This window comes from Grammomys surdaster, unplaced genomic scaffold, assembly GCF_004785775.1.
Source record: "Grammomys surdaster isolate TR1022 unplaced genomic scaffold, NIH_TR_1.0 217, whole genome shotgun sequence".
Classification (NCBI taxonomy): Eukaryota; Metazoa; Chordata; class Mammalia; order Rodentia; family Muridae; genus Grammomys; species Grammomys surdaster.
This window is the reverse complement of record NW_021604662.1, coordinates 1034479-1045470: the sequence shown is the minus strand read 5'-3', so window position 1 is coordinate 1045470 and position 10992 is coordinate 1034479. Positions and strand designations below refer to the sequence as shown.

At 42.8% G+C, this 10992-nt stretch overlaps 1 protein-coding gene across 1 annotated transcript in view; it reads left to right on the top strand.

Annotated features, from left to right (window-relative positions):
- The first annotated feature begins 459 nt into the window (after positions 1-459).
- Positions 460-10992, top strand: part of Map3k15 (mitogen-activated protein kinase kinase kinase 15) — a 135485-nt gene continuing 124952 nt past the window's right edge. The window contains exon 1 of the mRNA XM_028772703.1: positions 460-1031. Coding sequence (XP_028628536.1) covers positions 671-1031 — 361 coding nt within the window. The 5' untranslated portion in view covers positions 460-670. The remainder of the gene's footprint in view (positions 1032-10992) is intronic.

Genomic DNA, 10992 nt, shown 5'->3' with positions numbered 1-10992 from the left:
ATCAATATTCAATTAGTGTCTTGAACGTCTATTGTGGTTGAAAGCTTCAACTTGTTTGGTGGGCAGGGGTGTGGGCGAGGAGGAAAAAAATATGCAAGAAAGAAGGGGAGGAAAGGTAGAGAGAGGGAAGAAGGAAAGAAGGAAGGGAGGAAGGGAGGAAGGAAGGGAGGGAGGAAAGAAGAAAAGAAGGAAGGAAAAAAGGAAGGAGGAAAGCTAGGAACCGAGCTTATAATAGTGATTAAAGGGAAGGATGAGGAGGGACACCCCCCACCACCACCACCAAAAAACAAAAACCAAATCAACCTGAGCCCTGCAATCCCTGGCTCGGCCGGCGTCCGGGCTGGGGGCGCTGCGCGGGGGAGCCGGCAGGGGGCGCCCTTGGCGTTCCTGCCCCGCGGCTACCGCAGCCGCCCCCTCCACCCGTCCTGACGTCCGAGCCCCCGCCTCTTTCTCGCGGGCTTTCAAAGGGCGCTCGGGGCAAGCCGGCCCTGAGCTTCTGTCTGCCGGCCTCCGGAGATCCCGTGCTCACCTGCCCGCCGCAGCCTCTCCGCACGCCCCCGGCTCCCTGCAGCTGCCGTCCGTCCGTCCGTGCGTCCGTCACTCCCTGCAGCAGGTGCCTCGGGGGAGCAGCACCTCGGCTTCGAAGCCGCCAGCCCCGCGGGCCAGTCACATGGAGGGCGGCGGCGGAGGCGGGCTGGCCCCTGCCGAGGCTCCGGAGGAGGCAGGCGAGGCGCCTCCGGGCAGGCTGCCTCCGGGGCCCGAGGTCGCGGCGGGGCCGGCGGAGCCCGAGAGCTCGGGGGACTCTGCGGGAGGCGAGGCTGAGGGCGGGCGCGGGCCGCGCCGGGCTCTGCGGGCTGTATACGTGCGCAGCGAAAGTTCGCAGGGGGCGGCGGCTGGCGGCGGCCCCGAGGCCGGGGCGTTTAAGTGCCTGCTTCGGGCCTGCGAAGCTGAGGGCGCCCACCTCACCTCCGTACCCTTCGGGGAGCTCGACTTCGGGGAGACAGCAGTGCTTGATGCCTTCTACGATGCAGGTGAGGGCGGGGGGCCACCCCTTGGGTTCCCACCGCCTTCTCACAAGCCCTGCCACCCCTCCACTCTCTCCCCTGGCTCTCTCCTCCAGTCCCCCTTCCATCCTCCCATCATTGATGCTCAGGACCAATGTCTACCTCCTGGATAGGGTAGAACAAGTAAGGAGCCCTTGGACAGATAGGCACTTAGACTCATTTAATCTTTTTAAATTTTCTTTTAATAATAGCCAACAACCCAAGCAACACACTGTCGCCTAAGATGGCGGATCTCCTCCACAGGGGTCTCATATCAGATATTTACCTTACAATTCATAACAGGCAAAATTACAGTTATGAACTAGCAACAAAATAACCTTATGCTTGGGGTCACCACAAGAGGAACTGTATTCAACCATTAGGCAGGTTGAGAGCCACCCTACAAGATGTGGAGTCCTGTTCCTCAGTTTTCTCCTGACATATCCCCAATGCAGGCTAGTTACTATACTCATTTGGGACAGCTGTTAAGACTTGTTAAGATGGATCAATCATCAAATCCCAGGAGACAGAGACAGGAGGATTGCAAATTCAAGGCCAGCCTCTGTGACATGTGGAGTTTGGGGCAAGCCTAGGCTACAAAGTGAGTGAGTCTCTCCTTCACACAAACAAAAAATCCTATCCATTTCATACCAATGACACCCAATGTCAGGACTTCAGAATGTTTAATTCTTCCAGGTGATTCCATCCTATGACCAGAAAGTGGCAAGTTAGTGCCTGACAAGCTTCGATCGATGAGGGTTTTTCTTTTCTTTTTACACACTTTCACATACTTAGAGTTTGGTGTAATCTACCGCTATGCTATGTTTTAATCTCTTAATGTAATCCGTTGCTAGACCAAGACACTGTTTCCAAGCTTGCTGGACTGAGTGTGACCTAACCATCCAGTTTTCAAGTCACCACTTGTTCCTTCCCGTGCTTTTCTTAACCTTTGGGGACAAATCTGTGGAACCTACATGATACTCATTAACATTGTATGCGACACAGTAATGACCAGGAGTTGTTTGTGCCTTAGTTTTTCCACTGTTCAAGTGGAAGTAACAATGTCTACCTTAAATCTGAAACCGTATGAGCAGAGACGTTGGGCGTTGTTTTCGAAGTGTTCATGGTATGCTATCTTGCAACAGGATAGGTGTCTTAGTTGTGTTTATAAAACTCAGTGTTTATGCATGTTTGCTAAGTTCTACCAACTCCTACCCCATAAATGCCAATCAATTCAGTTCCTTGTTTCCTGGAGTCAGCCCTGGATGTAAGAGGATTTTTTTGTTTCGTTTTGTTTTGCTTTTCCTCAGCAAATGACCAAACCTACCCCCATCTGGAAAGAGATGGGGCATCAGGCTTGTTCAAACAAGTAGCAGCTGGACCCAGTGAGCACACTCTCTTGACATTTCTGACCATGCTGAGTGTGCTCTTGAGCACCACATCTTTTCAGAGAAATTATTCAGGAGCCCACTTCACCTCAAACCACTCCGTTTTCTCAACTTCTATTCAGTCTGCTCCCCAATGGAGTTTGAACAGATTCTTTGAAAAGTGAAATGTTCATTAGGCCATCAGGCACAACCCTCCCTTCATGCCTGACGACAACAAGACGAAACATTTGTGTGCGACGCCTTTGCTTTTCTGGGTCTCAGTGACGTATGTTCATCTGCCTGTATGGCGGATCTTCACCTGCTATGCAAGCCCCTTTGAGAAGACTGCGTATTACAGTGCTCAAACCTGAGCACCCAGAGCATCATAATTTGCTCACTCTGGGTTTACATGGCTTACAGCATGAATCTCCTCTGGTCAATTTTGCCCTTTGGAATAATTTCTGTCGATGCCACTGCAGGAAGTGGAATTTTCGATTAAACAGATGATCTTTGCATCCCTACCCTCTCCTGGCTTTCTGGTCTCCACTGTCACAAGCTTTTTTGGCATTTTCCATGAGGAATGATAGAAAACTGTCGTTGGCTGTTTTGTAAAAAATCTCTAAAACCAGGGTGTTCAATTGAGTAGCCTCTAGCCACATGTAGTCATTTAAATTGTCGTACATGTAGTAAAATAGGATCTAGAGAATCAGAATAGCCCTATTTCAAGCACAGCCAGCCAGCTTCTGTATGTGGGATGGCAAAGATATAAAATGTTTTCCTCATTGTAGAAGGTCTCCTTGACAGTGCTGCTTTAGAACAAGATTGGTTGGGGGAGGGGCAACTATCGAACTGTCCCAGGTGTATTGTGGGGGAACCATAGAGGTGAGACATTAGGCACTTCCGGTCTTCTGTTCTCATAGCAACTCAACGCTTGGTTCGATTGTGTTCTTATACTGTCTTATTTTTGTGGCCGTGTGTGTATCTTAGATTTCTGTGTCATTAGTAAAAGGTTGATTGGAGGAGCTGCAGGAAAGCCACAGGCTGATGAAAAAAAAATCTAAAAGAACTCACACTGGGGCTGGGCATGTGCTTTAGTGCCACAGCACCTGCCTCGCATACATAAGGCAGGATATTGGAGAACAAAAAAATGCTTAATGCTGGATAGATACAGTGAACAGGAAGCCTTGACAATCTAATGGAAAGAGAATGCTAACAATACTATTTTCTTATTGGTTATCCACAGCTACCTAAATAGGACTTAAAAATAAATATAGCAGGGGATTAAAGATGGGTTTGTGACTCTGAAGCACCCTGGCTCGCTCCATTCCCCACTGGAGAGAGTACTTTCCTTCACTCCAGGAACCAGGCCCCATGAGCCCCTACCTGGACCTCAGCTGTTTTCTGATGTACCAGGCCTTTGGGGGTCCTTTCCTGAGCCCCCTCCTTTCTGTGCTGCTGTTACTCCTACTCACTCAGCACCGAGCCTGGAATGCTCCTCATTCCATGTGGAAAGAAACATCGCAGCTGCAGAATTTAATTGAACCATGGCTGCTCACCTTGAGGACGTTCTAAACAGAGTCCATTGCTTTACTGGCTGTATAGTATTTGTTACCAGGGACTATGTATTATTTTTGATTCCCAGCAGTCAACTTCCAAACAGTTTTGGTACATACGCCATAAACATTTAAAGCCATCTATGGATCAGGCTTTGAGCTAGGCACTGTGCAAATTCTAATTAAATAGTGCAGTTGGGGTAGGGCTGGAAAAATTCATGTTTTCCAGTACTCCGGGCAGAGTTTGAGCTATTGGGTGTGACAAGGCTTGGCATAAATGCCTAGTGGGTGGTGGGGCTTGATTTTTGTGGGAGGTGGGGGAGGGATTGCAGGACATGGAAGTAGATCTCATTCTGGCTTTGAGGACTGTCTGTGAGAGGGTAGCCTAGAGGGCAAGCAGAATTGGACTCACGGGAAGAGGAGGACTCACGAGGAAAGGAGAAGGTGCATTTGATACTGATACCCTTTTTCACTCTTAAATTATTTTTATTATGGAAATTTTCAAGTATGCACAGAATGAAGCTTCATCAATTATTAACATTCTGACTTCCTCTGATACCAGGGATTGAATCTAGAGACATGCCTTATACATCCTAGGCAAGTGCAACACGGCTGAGCTCTAATCGCCACCTCTCATTCTGATATTCTCTTCCTTACCCATCCCCTACCTATACTATTACTATAATTACTAAATGGACAACAATGAAAAGTGACTAGCGCTTGTGGAACTCGAACTCTGTCACAATCTGTCTTTCCACCTATGTCTCCTCCCACTTCCTTTTCCCTTCATGCCATCCTCGAGACCACGGAATGACTGATTTGCCATCATTGTAGATTTGAGCTTCCTTTTCTTGGGGTTTTATATAAATAGACTCATATAGAATGGCTTTTGTGGCTTCATTCACTCAGCACGATGTTTTTGAGATTCACCCATATTGTTACCTGGCAAGTTTTCTTCTTTAATGCTACTAGTCCATCATAAGGATGGTGCTACAGGCACCCGGGGTGGTGGAAGCAAGTCTAGGCAATTAGTGAACTTGAACTCCAGGTTCAGTGAAAGACCCTGTCTCAAATAATGAAGAGAACAGCTACAGAGGATACAACATCAACTTCTGGTCTCCACATGTGTTCCTATATGCTCAAGCATGCCTACCCCCATACACATCCACACCCCCCCACACACACATGAATGTATTCAGACCATTTTCTTGTTATAGAAATTCGGGTTATTTCCAGTTTGAGGCTGTTACAAACACCTGTATGTCTTTCATGGACTAGTGTTTTTACATTTCTCTTGGAATACCTAGAAGTAAAATGGCTAAGTTAATGAACTAGGTATATTTTCAGCTATGTAAGGGATTCACAACCCTTCATTTAAAGTGGTTATACCATCTTATGTTCCCAGCACCAATGCATGTGTTTCATATCCTCATCAATACTTTGTAGTACTGATCCTTTAAATTTTGGCCTTTTTAGTGAGAAGTACAGCACTTTCTCATTGATGGATTTAATATGTCTTTGCTTCAAAGTGATGATGTCATATACTTTCTATGTGATTTTTGACATGGATATTTTTTTCCCACAAGGTGTCCAATAAAGTCATTTACCTATGTAATGGTTGGTTGTTACCTTCTTGTTGAGTTTTCAGTTCTTTTTTTATATAATTTGTGTTTAAGTGATTTGTCAGGACCATGAGCATCTCCCATATTATGGCTTGCTAATTCATCCCATTTATTCGTGCTTTTTGATGATGAAGTTTGATTTAGAGTTTCTTTTTATAGTATTTTATGACTGCATACCTAAAACACCGTGCAGGTTTTACTTGTGCAGATACTGGCCTAAATATTCTTCTGAAAGCTTACAGGTTTCACTTTTACATTTACATCTCTGAGTCATATCAAATGAAATTGACGTTTTGAGAATGACACCTTGGCTTAAAATATTTAGAGAGGCTAATCTCGGCCTAGAGTAAATCTGACAATTGGAGGCTGGCAACGGGACTTTCGCTGCTTCCTTTCTTCTCATCCTTCAAAGGCTCAGAAGTCTAGGTTCTCTAGGCAAATGGCCTATCTGCCTTCTGAAGAAAAGATCATCTGCCCAAACAGACCCACATATATCCTATCATAATAGCCCACTGACCCTTGGAATGCTAGTGATGCTTTGGGTTTATGCATCAGAGTTTGAAAGTATACTGTTATCATCTGTTGGCTGCATAGCCCTGGATAACTTAATGTATGTGAGTCTTGTTAAAATGTCTGCATATAAATATCTTGAAATAAATGCCAGTGTCTTGAATTGAGAAAGTGCTTACTCTCAGTTCTCTCTGTCCCTGCCACTAACCATGCCAGAAATCTCTGTGTAGAGAGTAAAATGTGCCTGGAGACTCTGATCGAAATCTCTTAAGCAATCCTCATGTAGTATGGTCTTCTGCAGTTTTTATGAAGAGATTCCTGAGTTTTGGTGATTCAAGATTGCACCTTTACTCCATTCCTTGTTCTATGCTGAAGAAAAAGACAATAAAACCCTAGCTCTGACAAACTGTGCTCTTTGTTTTCCTTTTTATTGAGATATAGCATATATAGAAACAGTAGATGATTTTTGCCTGGTTTTGTCCTTTGTAATAAATTTAATTGTATAGTTTGCACTTTTACATATCTAGCCTCTTTTGTTTGCTGTTAGGTTGTGGGGTACCTCTATGGTATCACTGCAGCCCATAGCTTATTCTTTTCCATATAGTATAGTGGTTCTCAAGCATCTTAATGTTGTGACCCTTTAATGTTGTGGTAAAGCCCTCACCCATACAATTCACTGCTACTGCATAGCTGGAATTTTGCAGCTGTAATGAACTGTGATGTAAACAGCTGTGTTTTCTGATGGTCTTAGGTGACCTCTGTGAAAAGGTCATCTGACCCCCAAAGGAAGTGACCCACAGGTTGAGAATCACTGCTACAGTAGTTCAGTGCAGGAAGACCCCCACAGTTTGTTTTTTGTTATAAATAAGCATTTGAGTTGCTTCTGTCTGGAGATACTCATGAATAGTGCTACTGTTATGAATAGTCTAGTAGTTAGGGTTTTGACAACTTTATTGGGATGTAATGCTCTTATTTAAAGTATAAAGTACAGTGGATTTGGGCCTATTCACAGTTCTATAACCATCACCACTGTCAGATTTTATATTATTTCTGTTAGCCTTCAAGTAACAACTCACTCTTGTAGAACCACCTGGAATCTAGTATGAACTGCATTAATCCTTTCCAAGGGAAGTGTCCCCAGTGGCATAGCCACTTTATACTAGGACCTACCTCTTAAAGGTCCCATTATCTTTATACCACCACACTGGACATAAAATATTCCAATATATGAACCATTAGAGACACAGTCAAATCATATGTAAAACCATGGTTTCCAAATAGTCATTATATGAACTGGGAGCAATTACTATTTTTATGTTTAGAACGACTATTAGACTTACTAGATTTCACAAGGCCAAAATTTCAAACTTTGTAAGATGGGTTTTTGAAATGTGTTCTCTGTCCTGAGAATGAGAATTCTGCATCAAGAATGCTGCTTGTTCCTAAGCTACAACTAAGTCTTTGTAAAGCCTATGACTTATGGAAGTATGCTCCATGAAAATAATAAGCGCTGTACATTCATTGTACAGTGGAAATCAGACACGAGAAAATACAGTGAATCTAGAAGAGCTAAGGACAAAGAATGATGGTTTCGTATCCAACAGACAGTCAGCAGCACCAAATGAATCCAGTTGCCTTTAAAGCCTGTGGAGACAGATGCCAATGAGGAAACATAAAACACAGAATACGTGAAATTAGCAGTCATGCAAAAGTCCCAATGTTTAGTGACCTTAAAGGAACAATTGATTTTCTTAAGTAAAAGATAGCAGGATGATTGTTGGGGAAATAGATGTAAAATTCTCAAGTCCTTTCCTCTTTATAAAACAATAGAAGAAATCTGAAAAGATGCCGCTATGTGATGAAGACATTTGTATTGTTAGTTGGAAAAGCACCATGCATGTGCAAAAAAGATAGAGTGCCTTAATTCATGCGATATTCTGTTTAACAAACACTTCACTGTGAGCAAAATGGTAACACCACAAATCTATTCACCTTAGTGAGTTTGCTTATATATGATTTATTTTGGTCTTAAAAATTAGGTACTAGGAGACAAAAGATGGAAGTTTCTTCATGTCCCTATTCTTTACTCTTCTTCCTCCTAGTTAAATCTTAACAACCCCAAGCAAGTTACTCAGATGATAATAGCACTCGGTAAGGATGTGCTGACCTCTTGACAGTGAACTAGTGAGTTAGTTTTGCTGCTTTTTACAATATTGGAAAATAAGTTGAAATGACACTTCACAGCATTCTTTGTACTGGCCTGACCTGAAGTTTGTTGGAAATGAGAAACATGGAATAAAGACAAATCTAATTATAGCAGAAGTCAGTAGAACTGACTTCTGTTCAGTAAAGGTGAGCTTTTTAATTTTTAAGGCAGTTTTTAAAGGGACCATAGTTACCATACATCCAATTATTTTTTTAAATGTTTCTGGCAGAAAACTTACTCTGAACTCCAGCTCTTTGTTTAGAGAAAAACAACTCTTATTTACAATCATCTCTTTTTTTTTTTCCTTACTGGTAAAATATAGGCTTACAGACAACCTGGAGTATATTTAAAGACTGGCGTGAGCCAGTGTGAGCATAGAATTACTATGAGGTAAATCATTTGCTATCATACCATTAACTAATGGCATGATGCATAAATTCAGTACTTTAAAACCACACTAAAAACTATGGTTTTATTTGTTACCTATAAAATATTTAACAGAAATGTTTAAAGGTCAGGCAAGGTGTTGTACTTCTATAATCAAAGCACCTATGGGTGTGAAGGAAGGAGGGTAAGGAGTTCAACATTGCTACACAGCAAGTTCACCGCTAGACTGTGCTACATTAGACTCTGTTAAAAACAAAAAATTCTGTTTAAGATTGATGAAATGGCCTTTTAAAAATAATGTTATATGTGCATATAATGTGTTCTGATCAAATCCAGCCCTTATTCCCTCCCTTACAATTTCTATTCCTCTACCTACTTTTCTCTCCCAACTTTATATGCTTTTTAAAAAATGAAAAAATAACTTCACTGAGTCTAGTTAATAGTTGCCTGTATGTGCATATGTGTAGGACTGTCTTACTGGAGCATGGGTAGCCTCTCAGGGGCCACATCCTTTAAGAAAACTGACTATTCCTTCCCAAGCAGCCATCAATTGCCAGAAACTTCTTAGGTAGGCCTGGGACAGGTAGAGTCCCTCCCCTGCCCATGTTGGAATTTTGACTGCCTTCATCTTGGGGAGGTTTTATCAAAAGGCCTTCTTTATTTTAAGAATTTAAAAGATGTTAATCAGTTAAAAGCCTATATATTTCATCTTATTTAACATTAACACATTTTTGAATAATTATAATCAATATATTGAACTTCAGTGGTGAATTCAGACAATGTCCTGGTAGTTTAGATTTCAACTAGAGCCTTGGCTTTTTGCATTCTCTAGTGTTACCTGCACTAGGTGGACGCATGCCTGCCTCATGACCAGGGAAGATGAGTTCTGCTCTATAGCCTCCCCCCAAGGCTGGCCTTCCGTCACTAGGAACTCACTGGAAGGAACTGAAAGGCAGTGGTTGCTAAGAGCACAGAGTGCATTTGGTAATGAAAACCTGCACTTTATCTCTTCCTTTTTAATCTGTGATCTGTTTACCTAAGATTTAGCCTGATACAGAAATTGTTTTGCTCCCAGGTAGGTCAGTTTTTGAAAGTGAGTCAGAACAGTAATAAGCCTCATCTAGGCCCTGGCCAGCCTAAGACTTGGGGCCAGAAAAGGTGAGTCCGAGCCTTGTCTGTATTCTGCCCTAGCTAAATGACCTTTAGGAGTCTGTTAATGGCTTTGTGCTCCATTTTCCCCACCTGCAAAGGGAAGCCAGACCTACCTTTCCCTCCCTACTTGGGTTCTAGAAGGCCTCTGAAACCCAGCTGAGACATCTAGAGGGATTTTCTATTTAGCAAAGCTTCTAAATGTTGTGATAAGGAAAGATTAGAGGGGATTGGTTGTCTCTTTTTCTTTCTCCCCTTTGTAGTTGTTTGGGATTTTTTTGTTGTTTGTTTTTATAGTCTTATATTATAACCTAGGCTGATCTGGAACTCAAAGCAACCCTTCTGCCTTTTGATTTTTGAGTGCTGTGATTACTTGCATTGGTAGTCTCTTTAAAAAAATTTTCAGTCTGGTGTCTTTATCAGAATTAGCATTTAGAAACCTAGTGCTAGATTAGTGTCATAATTGCTCTAAAAGCAAACCAGTTGAATCTTCATTAGCCACAAATCCTCATGGTGAATTCAGTCTATTTACTTGAGTGACAAATGCCAGTCAGGTAAAAGTTTCAAACTTGATGAGCCCAACATAGTGGTATATGCCTTTAATCCAAGCCACTTGGGAGACAGAAGCAGCATATCTCAGGCTAGCCTGGTGTATGTAGTGAGATCCTGTTTCATTTTTTTTCCAATTTGAAATGTTTTTATAATTGAACATGAATTACTTAGAATTTGGAGAGGGTCTGACGGTTGAGACAGTTTTGCTGTATAGCTCAGGCTGACCTGGAAATTGCAGTTTTCCAGCCATGTCTCCTAAGTCTGAATTGCTTCTTTAGTAGCAATATTTACCTACCTAGTTTTAATTGGTACTGGAGAGTCTCTGTCCAAGACCTGGGTAAAGACACAGATGGCCACCTTTCTGGAGGTGGTGAGGCCAGTATCTAGATTACAGTTCAGAATATTGAGAGTGCATAGAAAGGAATTTGTTATCAGATAAAAACTTGATCCACTTAGCAAAAGGCTACTCCATCAGACTTAAGATTGCCTACAGGAATGGACTGTGTGACTTAAAAGACTGCTGTCCTTCAGCCCTGTGCTCTGTCTCTCTCTCTCTCTCTCTCTCTCTCTCTCTCTCTCTCTCTCTCTCTCTCTCTCTCTCTC